At 41.3% G+C, this 14,991-nt stretch overlaps 1 protein-coding gene across 2 annotated transcripts in view; it reads left to right on the top strand.

Moving 5' to 3' along the window:
• Positions 1–9,047, top strand: part of tmem68 (transmembrane protein 68) — a 12,984-nt gene extending 3,937 nt beyond the window's left edge. Inside the window, exons 1-7 of one of the 2 annotated variants that reach the window (XM_014329592.2) lie at positions 7–125; positions 1,403–1,502; positions 2,547–2,714; positions 4,810–5,003; positions 6,368–6,428; positions 6,858–6,997; positions 8,524–9,047. In XM_014329592.2, coding sequence (XP_014185078.1) covers positions 45–125; positions 1,403–1,502; positions 2,547–2,714; positions 4,810–5,003; positions 6,368–6,428; positions 6,858–6,997; positions 8,524–8,628 — 849 coding nt within the window. In that variant the 5' untranslated portion in view covers positions 7–44 and the 3' untranslated portion in view covers positions 8,629–9,047. Of the gene's footprint in view, positions 1–6; positions 126–1,402; positions 1,503–2,546; positions 2,715–4,809; positions 5,004–6,367; positions 6,429–6,857; positions 6,998–8,523 lie in introns of those variants that run through there. The other variant, XM_014329590.2, reaches the window with a different exon arrangement.
• Positions 9,048–14,991: the final 5,944 nt, after the last annotated feature.

Genomic DNA, 14,991 nt, shown 5'->3' with positions numbered 1-14,991 from the left:
GGCTGTCAGCTGTGCACCAACCTGACTGCTGCACAACACGACCGATGGTCCCAACACCATTAAGAAGGCAAGAAACTCCACCAATGAACCCTGACAGGCTCACCTGTGAGGTGAAACCATCTCAGGTGACGACATCATGAAGCTGAGAGAAGGCCGAGGGTTTGCAGCTGGGTGGCTACTTACAGGAATCTAAAATATAAGACATAAACATGTAGAGTTATTTATACTTTTTGTCTTTGCTACATAATTCCATATATGTTGCTTCATATGTGGAAAGGCGGTGGTATATATGTACACTGTAGACAGTAGTAAAAATATAGAAGAAACTATTAAATAAGAAGGTGTGTCCAGACGTTTGACTGGTCGTGTCTGCTGGCTTTTACAACCCACAGCAGAAATAATAAGGAGAGATTGGGCGTTGTTTTCGTTTATACATGTGAATGTAAGAAATGGAAGCAACAGCATGACAAACCCAGCCCGACTCTGTTGAAACAGAGCTGAACCGCACCAAAGTCTCATTTAGTCACGGTCACATGACCTGGGTGTTTGGAGCAGTGTTTCTAAACTTCTGCACGTCAGAAGCTCGGCACAGTATCGAAACTTCGATATCGAACATCCTGTCAGTGGGGAGGCGATCAGAGGCTGTGGCTGAACCACAAACAGATTACGAAATATCATTATCTAAAAGTTTTGATTTAATCATAAGCAGATAAGCACGTTTGATAATGAAGATTTCAACCACATCTGTTGCTCTTTCACATCATTGCTTGACGTCACCTTTGCTCTGTGGCTGATTTCATTTCCTATTTTCTCATTTTCGAGATATTTAAGTCCCAACAAGTCCGCGTTCCAAGATGCTGCAAAGTTTCAGCTCGTGGCCTTCGTCAAGGTCAAGATAACAGCCGCGAAACCAAAAATGTCATTAAAGTAATAGTTGTTCTTTACACTACTTACAGCTGTTGCTTTAATGCCTCCAGATCTTATTCACGCATGTTGGAAGTAGGTGAAGCTCAAATGTGTTTCACTGTATTTTCACGATGTCTCGTTTTTTATAACAGTTGTTGGGAACAAACACTGCATTCGTGGTGAAGAGTTTTTGATGCTTTTTGTGTGTTTGTGGTAAAGTTGATGAACAGGTCAGCTGATTTCATGTGCTCTAGTGTTTCATAGAGTGGTGTTATTTAGGATGCTGGAGTGTCTTGTGCAGATGAGGTCATTTTAGGCAACCTATTTGTTGCTTCATAAATGTCAAGCATTTATATAATTATATCAATTTATGTCTTTATTTGTAGATAATTTCATTACATTGTAGGTAATGTTCACTTATGTTATAAAAAGTGAATATTGATGATCTCCTGAAAGCATGAGCAGGTGATAAAGTTCTGCTTATTTCTTCTACCAGAGGAAGAATCAGCTGAAAGAAGCGTACTGTAACAACCTGTGGGACGGAGCCAGGAAGACCTTAGCTACTCTGTGGGACGGACACGGAGCCATCTGGCATGGTAGGACACCAAGGTCCTTCATTTACGATGACACAGTGCTCTACATCCACTGCTATCAGTAACAGCCTCCATTTGGTTAAAGCCAGCACTGTACATGTGTATGAGTTCTCAGTCGTGCTTGAAAAGTTTGTTTGGTTAGTTTGGTTTGTCACCCCTCATCCAACAGGCGAGGTCAGTGCTAACAGCTGATGGAGAGCTTCGTGTAGCCTCTCGTGGGCTTGACATCAAACTGCAGGTTTCGCTTTCTGTCCTCGTGAATCCCGAGAACAAAACACCCAAACACAAGCTAAACCATGTAGTGCAGGGGTGGGCAACTCCAGGCCTCGAGTGCCGGTGTCCTGCAGGTTTTAGATGTGTCCATGATCCATCACAGCTGATTTAAAGGGCTAAATGACTCCTCAGCATTTCTGAAGTTCTCCAGAGGCCTGGTAATGAACTAATCATTTGGTTCAGGTGTGTTAATCCAGGGTGGGATCTAAAACCTGCGGGACACCGGCACTCGAGGCCTGGAGTTGCCCACCCCTGATGTAGTGTATGCTCTGTGTGTAGAAGCGAGAGCAAACAACCACTCTGCAAATGTTCAGCCATCTTAACAGGACAAGCACAGCTGTACACATACAGTCTGTTCAGGTTACCAGTGTTTAAATTTTGGAATATAGACACAGCAGTTGACTCACCATCGCTGTGAGACGCTGTGAACAACCGTTGTTGAGGCCACGCGGTGGCTTTGCAGATGATCCCTTTCTGGATGAGTCCTGTCCTTGGCTCATATGACCTCAATAACTCACATGATAGCAGGGTGGGGCATAATAGACCACACCCTGGTCGATACCTCGGCTCACACAATGACTCGTGTGATTAATAGTGGGTCACCAACCCTCACCTGAGACTCTCCATCAGGTGTTTTAGGACTGAAGAATCGCCTTGCAGTGGTGAAACCTCTCCACCAATCAAAAACTCTGAAGATGACAATAAAGTTCTAAGTGTCTAATGCAGCACCATCTATGCATAATTGATTGATCCCTAATGCTATCTGTGTACTAGGGTATGAGGTTCATGGTATGGAAAAGATTCCCGATGAAGGACCAGCTCTGATCGTGTACTATCACGGAGCCATTCCAGTCGACTACTACTACTTCCTCGCTCACGTTATCATTCAGAAGGGACGGACCTGCCACTCCGTAGCCGACCACTTCCTCTTTAAGATCCCAGGTACTGTACACAGCGACCCATGTGCAAACGTTAACACGGAGCACACACTAAACACTTTCCCAGAACGACTGTGTCATCATTCTCCAGATGCTCTTAAACCATGAAACCACTTGTAGGATATTCACTCAGTTTTTGTTTTATTTTTTCGCTGAAAACAAACAAACAACCCAAATCACATCATTTTCTTAATAGAAAATTTTCCTTCAACATACAAAGAAAGAAACTATGTTAGCTATCACCAGAATCTTTGCAGATCGAGAAGAGGAAGAAATGATGGAGATAAAATATGTGTTTTTCCAACCGAGGTCTGAAGCTGGAGAAGATTCCGGTGTTACGTAAATAACAACCTGCACTAAAGACGTCAACACGAGCAAATGATTATTAGTCAGTCTTACATGACATACATTGAAGGTGTGTTGGCCCACACAGAACCACAGGTGGAAATGTGATGTTTGCATCGCTGGACTAGGTGGTCCTTTGTGATTGGCTGATGTGCAACACAGGAGCTCCACAGACAGAGACTAGAGACGGCACGATACCACTTTTTTATGTCCGATACCGATATTATAAATTTGTATATCTGCCGATACCAATATGAATCTGATATAGTGTTTTTAATCAATAAAACTGTTTTTTTAATATATTGCTGCATTTTGTATAAGTTCATACTCAAGTTTAAATAAACAACAACACTAAAGCTATTCTGTTATACCTGTATGTAAAAAATACACTGCACAAAAAATATTTCATAGTTCAGCAACACTGATCAATCTAATAAACTTAAACCTGCTCCATCCTCCCTATTCTGGTATTTTAAAGAGTACTTAGCAGAAATATTAAGCAACCTAACTAATAGGGTTGCAAACTCCCAGCAAAAAAAATAGGGAACCACCCCCCACCCTCCACCTCATGATGCTTAATCGACATAATCAACTTTAATTTGATGCAGTGTGAAAAAAATGCACAGAAATCAATTATTTTTCAAGAATAATTAAATAGATTCAACATCTTTCTTCAACAGAATTGCAGACTGCACAGATGGTACCTTCCCAAAGGAAAAAGTACTATAGCTTACTAGGGTATATTAGACTTAACAGTTACTATATACAGTAATGGACTTCTATACATTTTACATCAGATTAAAACTTTGGGTGTAAGATTCAGATAATTATTTATTAAAAGCTCGACATTTTAAATGAGAATAAGAAAGAAAAGTATGTCTTTGTGCCCCCTTTTCCCTGTTAATGCCCTATCGGCCCCCCCTGGCTAAACTTTGCTAGATCCGCCCCTGCACAGTTACCAGCCGTCAGCTACGTAGAAAAAGATCCTGGTGTAGAAAGTAATATTAAATAAATTCTAACAACAGCTTCAAGCTTAAACGTGCTGCTGTTGTTCAGCCGCTGGTTTCCTCTTTCTGGTGCAAAGTGGGCCAAAAACAAACAAGAGAGACGGACTCGCACAGAAAAGCCGATCAGCTGATCATTGATCAGTTTCATCATTGAAGCAGCAGCAGGAGAGAGAGAGAGGCAGTCGCTCCATATATCGGTTGTTAAGCTTTAACGCGATGCTTCAAACATTCAGAGATGAACTTACACACTTGCTTTACTTCTCTCTGGGATAACTTTCGAGATGAAATGCTGGATTGGTAGCGAGGCTACAAATACACACAGTCGCTCTATCACGTGACCACACTGCTCCGACGTGCTACGGTTATGAGCTGAGTTACGCCGTGTCGCAAGTTTTGTGAGGTGCTTTTTTGATATTTAATGGATCGGATTACACTTTTTTATTTTTCTCCGATATCCGATCCAGTAATTGACGTCAGTATCGGACCGATACCGATACGTAATATCGGATTGGTCCATCTCTAACAGAGACTGCTATCTTCATTGCTGTTGGCCTTTTATACCTCAGACTTTCAGTACTCTGGGTCACGCTAGCTACAACAATACTGTGACATTTGTATTTTTATCTAACATTCCCACTCATTGGATGCACTGGGGATACTTTGAAACATGGGCACAGTATGGTAAAGTATTGGTGATTACCTGTGACCGTCTGTTCCTTACTCTGTCGTCTTGTCTCATTACTGTAGGTTTCAAATTGCTCTTGGAGGTGTTCAGTGTGATCCATGGTCCTCAGGAGGAGTGTGTTCGAGCTCTGAAGAACGGTCACCTGTTGGCGATTTCTCCGGGAGGAGTGCGGGAAGCTCTGTTTAGTGATGAGACCTACCCTCTCCTCTGGGGCGAACGGAAAGGCTTTGCCCAGGTCGCCATTGATTCTCGAGCGGTGCGTTGTTTCAGTCTAATTTAGTCACATTTCAGCACAGTAATGTTTTTGAACCATCAACAGGCCACAGCAGGACATTCCTGCCCTATTTGATACAAGTGAAACTAAACTTACAAAATGTGACTGTCACATTATTTTAATACTTTATCACTGACAAACAAAACTAACAAACTGGAAGCTGAAGGCTCTGCCTCCCACGCTGCTTTTAAATACTTTAGGAACTACAAGTAAACCAACAGTCTGAGAGTGAAGTGCTCTAACGGGGTGATACGGTACTATGAGGTCATTAAGATGAGGTGGGGGCTGATTATTGTGAGGAGAGGGATTTTAAATTCTGATTTAACAAGGAGCCAATAAAGAGAAGCCAGTATGGACAGAATATGCTTTCTTTATCGACTCCCTGTCAGTGCTCGGGCTGTCTGTGCTGTGTTTTAGACAGATGTGACTGAAACCACTGCAGCACAGTACCTGTAATACCTACAGCATGTTCTCTGTCATGAAATATCATGGTCACCAGTGTTGAACGCTGCACTGAGGTCCAGCAGGACAAGCACAGAGATGAGTCCACTGTCAGAGGCCAGAGGAAGATCGTTTGTAACCTTCACTAAAGCTGTTTCTGTGCTGTGATGAGCTCTGAAACCTGACTGAAGCTCCTCAGATACACACTGCTCAGGACGTGTTTGAGCAGTCTTGCAGGGGTGGGGTCTAAAACACACGGCGATGGCTTGAAGGAAGTCGTTATAGAAGTTAGCTCGACCAGAATAAATATCAGTGGTACTGAAAGTTGCTGTATTTAATGTTACATCTGTGAGATGGTTGATTCAGTTTTTCTCTAATGGTTAAATGTAATTTGTGAAGACGTTCATGAAGTCATTGCTTGTTGTCATTAGAGGACGGCTCTAAGCTCAGACTTCCTGTCAGCCTGCTACAGTGAGGGAGAAACCCAGGCTTGTTTGACTTTCTTCACTCAGTGATGAATAAGAAGATGCTGCAGCTTAACGGAGGGCTTTTCATAAAGTCTTTCCCAGGCGAAATAAAGATCCTCTTACCCCCCCAGACAAGTTTAAATATATTATGTGTAGCAGCCGCTACATGTACACTCTTGTTTGCAAATACATGCATATCTGTGAACTGTTCATCGTACAGCTAACAGTGACAGATTGCTTTGTTCTTGTACAATAAACATGTAGCTTAGAAAGAAAAATCGATTTCTGTTATTAATGTGTTTATGAACAGCCATCTCAATATAGCTATATATATCAATTCTAATAAAATATTTTACATTTCTAACATTTAATGATAATAATTGTGTGGTAGTACCGTGTCTCTGATCATCTCTTTGTGTTGCACTCTCTGTTTTTCAGCCAGTAATTCCAATGTTTACTCAGAATGTGCGGGAAGGCTTCAGATCTCTGGGAACGCTCAGTAAGTTTTGACACTCACAGTATTACTCCAGGAAAACTGCTGGTGTCTCGCATCACCCCAGGAGTGGTTCAGTTTCAGGATGTGAGCCAGTCTGTTCCCGGGGTTAGGGACGCATGTTCGAGGGAGCACAGCACATATTTGCAACCATCATTGAAAAAGACTGAAAGTCGTTTATCGTAGTTTTTGATTTGCTGCTGTGTTCTGTTGTAGAGTTCAGGGAATCAAAGTAAGTGTGAATGTTTGTTGCAATGCAGCGTCTGAGTTAAAGCCTTCGTTAACCTAGAACAACACTGTGGAGCTCAGCGGGGCTTGATCACAATAATGATACTGTCCTGTGTAATAATGTATTTTCATACATTTTGTTTCTGTAACAAAGCACTGCTGTCGAGCTCGTATCGAACACGCTCTTTCTCTGATGTGTCTATCCAGGATTTTTCCGCTGGCTCTATGACAGATTTCGTCTCCCTATAGCTCCTGTTTATGGTGGATTTCCTGTGAAGTTTCGAACCTTCCTTGGGGATCCCATCCCATATGACCCCAACATAAATGCTGCTGAACTAGCACAGAAAGTGAGTAAGCTTTTGCTTCCTTTCACTCTAACAGCATGGCAGTGCTTTGGTTTGCACAGCAAGGTTCTGGACCTTCTCAGAGCCTTACTGTGTGGACTTTCCATTTCTCCCTGTGTGATCTACTCTGGGTACTCTGTTGGTCATTCAAACTTGGATGTAGGTATGGATGTGACCACCTCCTGGTCCAGGTTCTTCCTCCTCAGGACACGGAGGAAGTGCAGCTGCTGCTGGGCGCAGATGTGGCTGCTCAGAAAGCTGAAGGTAGAAAGTTCACCTGTTCAACACCAAAGCAGCAGGTCCGCGGCTCCGTACAGAGACCTCTGGATAAGGCTTAGTGTTCCCAGCTTGGCCTGTAGCTGCTAACTAACTCTGGGTCGAGCCAAGCGGAGAAATGGAGACAGGCGTGGGAAGACTGCACCAGCAGATTTTCTCATATTCAACTGTCATCGTCTCGGTTTTGAACTTGCTATAATAATTCAAATGTCTTCAGTTGTTAGTAAGTTAAAGTCATCATCGTGTAAACTTGATCTACTGCCCACTAATCTTGTTAATCTTTCGCTCCGCTGTCTTGGCTCGTTGGTCTTTAAATAACACAGTTAGTCTACGTCAGCAGCAGGTTTCACAATATGAACAAACACGATGTCTGCTTGAAATACACGAGGACGTACATGTAAGCTTTACCCTCAGTGAGCAGTCCTTACCTTTAAATCTAGCCTCTCCTCTTCCTCTCCTGCCCCGTCTTTCTCATCTTCCTCCACCTCTGAGTGAAGTTGTCTCGTTCTTTTCTCTCCCTGTGAAATCCAGCATCTGAACCTTGACTGGATAGATGTCGAAACACCGCAGCTACAACTTCTGGACAGCTGTGGCCGTTCCAGTGTTGTTCCAAAAAAAGAAAGAAATGAAATAAAAGAAAAACACCGGCCCACTTAAGCCCCTGACAACACACACGTCTCTTTTTATGCGACATTATGTCGCTCATAAACGATCAGCACTGCTGTTGTGTTACTGTTCAGGCTCAAATCGCTTTGATGTTTGGAGGCTCGGAGTGATGTAAAAAAAACCTCCCCTCAAATCTGTCGAACCAAAAGTAATGAGCTGGTTTTGAAAATGCAAGAAGAAAAAAGTACAGATGTCTCTTTAAACAAATTTCCCACGTGTGGGAAATTTGTTTAAAGAGACATCTGTACTTAAAGATACTTAAAGTACTTTAAGTACTTAAAGATACTTAAAGATACTTAAAGATAAAGGTTATCTTATCTTATCTTAAAAATATAGGAAGTAAAAGTAGTCAGAAGAATAAATACTCTGAGGAGCAGCCGGTCAGAGAGTCCTGGATGAGGCCGGGGTGTCGCTCTGTAGGCCTGCTTAATGGCACTGTTGACTCAGTCCAGTGTCGTCCCCCCCCCCCCAGTAGGATACTTAACGTTGGTTATAACTTAATAGCTGATTAAACTGGTGGAGGATGTTTTGCTTTTCCACCAAACGTTAATCTTCAAACAATCTATGTTTGCGTTTTTACTCTGAAGGTGCAGCAAGCAGTCCAGTCTCTGATAGACACACATCAGCAAATCCCAGGGAGCATCCTGAGAGCCTTGTTGGAGAGATTCCACACCAAATACAAAGCCCACTAACATCAGTGACACTACAACAGAGACAAACTGTCCAGTATGTGACCAAACCCATGCATCAGGTGGCTGCAGTCTGCACAGGTTTGGTGCTGATGTGCATCTGAAGTCCTTGATGTTTTTATTGCACAGCTCTGATATGTATTTTTGTTTACATAGACTCCCTTTTATATATATTCGTATTCAAGACGAATCTGTTGAAATTAAGACTTTATAAGATGCAGTCAGGTTTCATAATAATATCTCTCAAAGGACGGAAAGAAAAGCAAATATTTATTTGAATTCAGACACATTATTGTGACCGTAGATGTAATGTTTTTGTGTTTGTGTGGGAGAAAAGGCAAATGTCTTCATTTAAAAGTGCATTTACATCAACAAGTGATTCATAATGATTTTTAATAAATAAATGTGTTTTGTTGTCGATGCCTTTTGAGTTGATCAGTGATTAGTTCAGACCAATCAATCAATATTTCTTATAGAAAAGGTATGTGTGGATGCTTTATGACAAGAAAAGCTGAACATTAATATTTCACTACAAGTCCACACGTCCACCAACCACTGAAGTACTGTATCGTTCTCAGACACTCAGGTACTGAAGGATGTCCTGTAAAGCAGCGGTCTCCAACCTTTTTTGCGCCACAGACCGGTTTATGCCCGACAATATTTTCATGGACCGGCCTTTAAGGTGTCGCGGATAAATACAACAAAATAAAACTAGTACAGAAAATAGAAGATTTATTCATAACACACGTGAAAAGAGCCAGGAAAAGAGAGTAAACGATAAAAACGATAACATAAAAACCCTGAAAACCACACATTTCACACCTGAGCCTCAACTCTTGCGGCCCGGTACCAAACGACTCACGGACCGGCACCGGTCCGAGGCCGGGGGTTGGGGACCGCTGCTGTAACGTATAGAGATGGAAAGGATCCACAGTAACATGCAGCTCTCTGAGGAAAGCTGTTTTGTTTTTTATGTTTCAGTACAGCTGAACACTACTAGCTACAGGCGAGTTTGGATATACAAAGAAAGGACGCAAGGAAAGAGTTCTTAGTTTCTTACTAAGGCTGGTACAGTATTTTCTTTGTATCATTATTATTATTCAATTTTAAATAGAATAGTTAAAAAAAACAAAGCCCTAATGATTTAATTCCCCAAAAACGTTAATGGGAAAATAGGTCTTGGTGCTGGATGACCTCACAGGAAATGACAAATCGGGGATCCGTGTGGAGGGGCGAGCGCCTGATGTCCAGGCCTGGATTTATGGGGCCTAACAAATGACATGTAAACGCCACAGTGTGGATTTTTATGTTGCTCATTTTTGTCTTCACACACAAGAGCAAAAAGCTTTTTCTGAAACTGGAGATCAATGGTGCCCAGCTGGTTTTCACTGTTTAGTATTGAGACAACAAATATGTTATCTGGGACTTCTGATTGCACAAAGTAGACATTTGAATTCTGACTCCCTGACTCAGAAGGTGAAACTGACGGCTTCCCAAAGATGGAGTAAGAAAGGCGTTGGACTGGAAGAACTGCGCTGAAGTTCCAAAGCAATGACTGATCATGAGAAAACAAAGTGTTTAAAGACGATGATGTTGAACATGACGGTGTTTGATTGTTGCTGTAACAAATGCAACATAGCTAAAAACAGCCTCTGCTGGTCATATCAGTGTGCACACTGCATGTCAGTTTGGTGATATCAGTTTTACCCCGGGCTCTTAGCTGCTTTGTTATTAACTAATCATTTGTAACGTAAAGTCAAATTTGGTTGTGGTTTGGAGATGCAGTTACAGTTTGTGTGTTTGTGTGTAGTTGCTGTATTTTTCAATATCTAAACATGTGAATATTGTGATTCAGCAGATCTTTTGTCACACTGGTGTCACTGCCAGCTCAGAGACATGTCTCACTGGAGCATTAATGTCTGCACACTGGTTGCCTTTTTCCATGTCACTAGTGTTGAGGTCTAACATGTATTTTTAATGTTTGACAGTGTAAAGTATGTGTTAAACTTTTAAATACTGAGAGCTACTCCAGCCTGTTAATAAATGTCTTTACTGAGATGTTGCTTTGTTTGTTATTTGAGGAATGAGTAGTTCATAGCACAGAGAGTCAGACGATGGATTTATGTTTTTTATTACAAGATCAATAAAGAAGCAAATTACTATGAAACTAGTTGTTGCTCTACAGTGAGTGGCCCAACACGTAAAAGACGGGAAAAGCAGTGCATGCATCAGCACGGCGATCTGTAACTTAAAACAAGGCATGAGCATAATGAGCTGCTCACCTCAGCAGGAGTATCCCTCCTACTTTACTCCCAGCTTTTAGTTACCTGTTAGGTTAGAGTCCTACAAAAAGGTCCACAGCATAATCTGTGCAGGAGCAGCAGCAGTTCCAGATGGGAGCATCCAGTCCACACGGGTTTCCCTCGGCAATGACACAAAGCTTTCTCCTAAAGGGTAAACACAACTTTTAGCATCACAAGCAAAACATTTTCCTGTGGCTCCAACAGAGGGCTTTGAAACCCACATCAGTCACTGCTCACACCAGGAATCCCCCACCCCCACATCCAAGTTCATAACACAACATCGAGGCCGAATTACTGCACCCGTGCTTGTAAAGAAGAAAACATACAGGAATGTAAACAGAGTTTTTGATGCTTACATTATTTTAACTTTACAAACAAAAAAATAATTTCAACAAAAACCAAAAACTACCAGGATCAATATCATCAGCCCCCCTGATGTTCTTTCTGCAAACATGGCCAAAGAGAGCTAGTTTCATCTGAGAGGACGTGCTTCCTGTCTGCATACTCCATCTCCGGTTGGCTGATTTTCATTGTGTGCAACCTTTTCTGTGCAGGCTTCGAGTGACTCTTTGGTTCCCTGCCTCTGCCGGGCTTGTTCTGTACTGTGTGGCTCTCTTTGAATCTCTTGATGATTCTTCACACTTGGAAATACTTTGATAACTTTGTGCATCCATCTGCTGCAGTGTGAGCACTTCTCAAGGTAGGTTGGCTCAAAAGATGAGCCAGACATACATTTAGACACGTGGAAGTGTTGGAGATTTTTGATTATGTCTTTTGCCATATCTTAGTTGCAATGAATCCGAGCAACTCTGCACACAGCAGCCCGTCCTGTGCTGTCCAGCCCCTTGGGTTAGGAGGTTAGTTGTGTAACACCGATAGCCTGTGATGGTCATTTGATTTGTGGCTCCTCCTGGAGAATCTACCACCAATGAGGTTTTGACTCGAAAATGAAATGAACAAACGTGAGGCCAGATAAATGACCACAGTGTACTTTATTAACTGAATTTTGGTAGTTTGTGTTGCATTAGATTCAAATAAAAATTTACAAAAATCTCATATGTACAAAAAACTCATTTTGATTATTTTTTTTTATTATTCTTGAATTATTATTTTTACAATAAAATGTACTTTTCCCCCATTGAATGCTTTCATCACACAATGCAACGTACTGATAAGACCAATATTACTTTGTCTTAAACATGTTTTTTCTTTTGTTAAATACACCACATACACCACATTTATCTTTTTTTCCTCTGTGTTTTACTGTCATATTTATAGCCATCATGGTGGCATCGCACCTCTAGAGACACGCTTCACAGTCAGAACTCAAAAAGAGAGGAATGTTCTTTTTTAACATGTACACATTGCATACATTTATTTACAGATAAGCATTTAAGTTGTTCAGTTCACTATCTGTGGTATTCCATGTTTAACCAACTCTAAACAGACATCTGTACAGAATGATTATACAGGATTGTTTTTAACCTGCTGGTCACTGTGCTTGTACTAAGACTGGACGATCCCGCCTGGAGCTGCTGCTGCTGCACAAATGATGCTGACCATTCAAACTTCATAGTGTCGTTTTTGCCTGGTTCAATAGCTAAATTCTGTATTGTGCTTGGCAGGTATGTCCGGACCACAGCAGCAAAGCTTTGATCTGTTATAGATGATGAATAGAGACAGTCGCTGGACCACAATACTAACAGAAAAACACAATCTATTTATCTCATCTTATAGTGATAGTAGAATATGTGCTCGTCATGTGGAACCACTCCAACAAGTCTTTAAGACTAAATGCAGATATGAGAGTCTTGTGTCTGTGCTTTGGTTACATTTAGCCAACTACAAACATTTTACTTTAGTGGATGGAGACTTTGTAGCCTTGTTTCCCATTACACACCAATAGCAACCTCCCCAAATCTGGCTCCCGGTCAAATATCCTGTTAAGTCTCGCGTCAAAAACATGTTGGATCGTCAAACTAAATTGAGTTTTTGCAATGGCTCTATGATTGTTATATTACATATTTAACACGTGTCATGTGTCCCTGATGTTTGTAGACTTTGTCTATGGAACAGACTGGTCAAAAAAATCTTGTGCTATTAATAAATAACCGTTACTGGGAACATCTTACTCACACATGGAACATTGTTTTTCTTAGAGTCAATAAAAGTGCAAGAAAACAAGGAGGAAGAGTAAACCAAGAAACAAACTGCAATATAACTGCAAGCTTTCTATATTTTCTATTGCTTCTTCATTCCTTTATAGCAGTATTGTGCGACTGATGTTACAAATAAACGCAGTCTGAGGGGTTTAGATGATGCAGTACTGAGGAACAACTTCTTTGCTAGACTAGTATAAGCACAGTAACTGCCACATATTCTGCTATCGAGTGTAAAAACATCTCTCTCTCTCTTTCACACACAGACTCACACGCATGCTTTCCAGTTTAACTAGAAAACTAAGCTGTGCCCTAAGTACAGCCTCATTGTCTCCTGTGTGATGATGTCGAAATGAAGGAAAAATCAAAATAGATTTTATTTTAAGGCAAATTAAACACAGAAAGCAGCTAAAACAAAGTCATGAACACTGGAGCACATCTGGGATTTATAAAATGCCAAATCACAGCGGCAGTCGCTTCAAAGCGCTTTATATTGTAAGGTCGACCCTACAATAACACATACAGAGAAAAACCCAACAATCATATGACCCCCCCATGAGCAGCACTTTGGCAACAGTGGGAAGGAAAAACTCCCTTTTAACAGGAAGAAACCTCCGACAGAACCAGGCTCAGGGAGGGGCGGGGCCATCTGCTGTGATTGGCTGGGGTGAGAGAAGGAAGAAAGATTAAAGACATGCTGTGGAAGAGAGACAGAGATTAATTGTTATAAATAATAATTAAATGTAGAGAGGTGTATAAACACATGATGAGTGAAGAAGAAACACCCAGTGCATCATGGGAATCCCCGGCAGCCTACGTCTATTGCAGCATAACTAAGGGAGGATTCAGGGTCACCTGGTCCAGCCCTAACTATATGCTTTAGCAAAAAGGAAAGTTTGAAGCCTGATCTTGAAAGTAGAGATAGTGTCTGTCTCCTGAATCCAAACTGGAAGCTGGTTCCACAGAAGAGGGGCCTGAAAACTGAAGGCTCTGCCTCCCATTCTACTTTTAAATACTCTAGGAACAACAAGTAGGCCTGCAGAGCGAGAGCGAAGTGCTCTAATAGGCTGATATGGTACTACAAGGTCATTAAGATAAGATGGGGCCTGATTATTTAAGACCTTGTATGTGAGGAGCAGGATTTTGAATTCTGGACTTAACAGGAAGCCAAAACAGGAGAAATCTGCTCTCTCTTTCTAGTTCTAATCAAACAAGGTCTAAAGTAATATTTTTTTAGTTGAACCCTAATCCTCAGTTCTGTTCAGGTCAAATGTTTATATAGTCAAATCACAACAACAGTCACCTTTATATCATAAAACCAACAATCAGCCCATTTGCAGTGCCATATAACTGTCATACTACCAATGTTATACTTTGGAGGGTTTTCATAGGGTTTAATATTTATTGTTATTTGGAATTCATTTTAATTTTGGTAAACATATTTTCATTTAAACAGAAGTGTCAACTGTGTTACAGAAGAAAATGAACTGACAGACAATCTGTAAGGGTTTGTGCATGAGACAAACTGAGGTAGCTTCATGTTTATATCAATGTACTGTGTGTGTTGATGGTGATGAGCAAACTAAGGCTACAGCTGATTTTTGAACTGAAAACTAAAATAAATTGCTTGGATGTCTAAGAAATACAAGGCTGCATTTGCAACCCTGTTTCCAAAACAACAGAGAAACCTTGGTACTTAACTCAGCACAGAAGAAAGCATCAATGAAAAGTCTGCAAATGGGGAACCATATCTACAACAATGAATGTAGCTGAAAGCTGTTCTGGAGCGACATTTACTAAAATTACGTCACTATCCAAATACCTGTGGACGAACTGTCTTCAGAGATGTGCAAGTTATGCATGGCATGCGCATTAACGCATACCACCACATCTGCTGGCTTTTG

This window comes from Haplochromis burtoni, unplaced genomic scaffold (genome assembly GCF_018398535.1).
Source record: "Haplochromis burtoni strain Fernald_Lab_line unplaced genomic scaffold, NCSU_Asbu1 Contig_586, whole genome shotgun sequence".
Taxonomy (NCBI): Eukaryota; Metazoa; Chordata; class Actinopteri; order Cichliformes; family Cichlidae; genus Haplochromis; species Haplochromis burtoni.
This window is presented reverse-complemented; position numbering and strand designations above follow the sequence as displayed.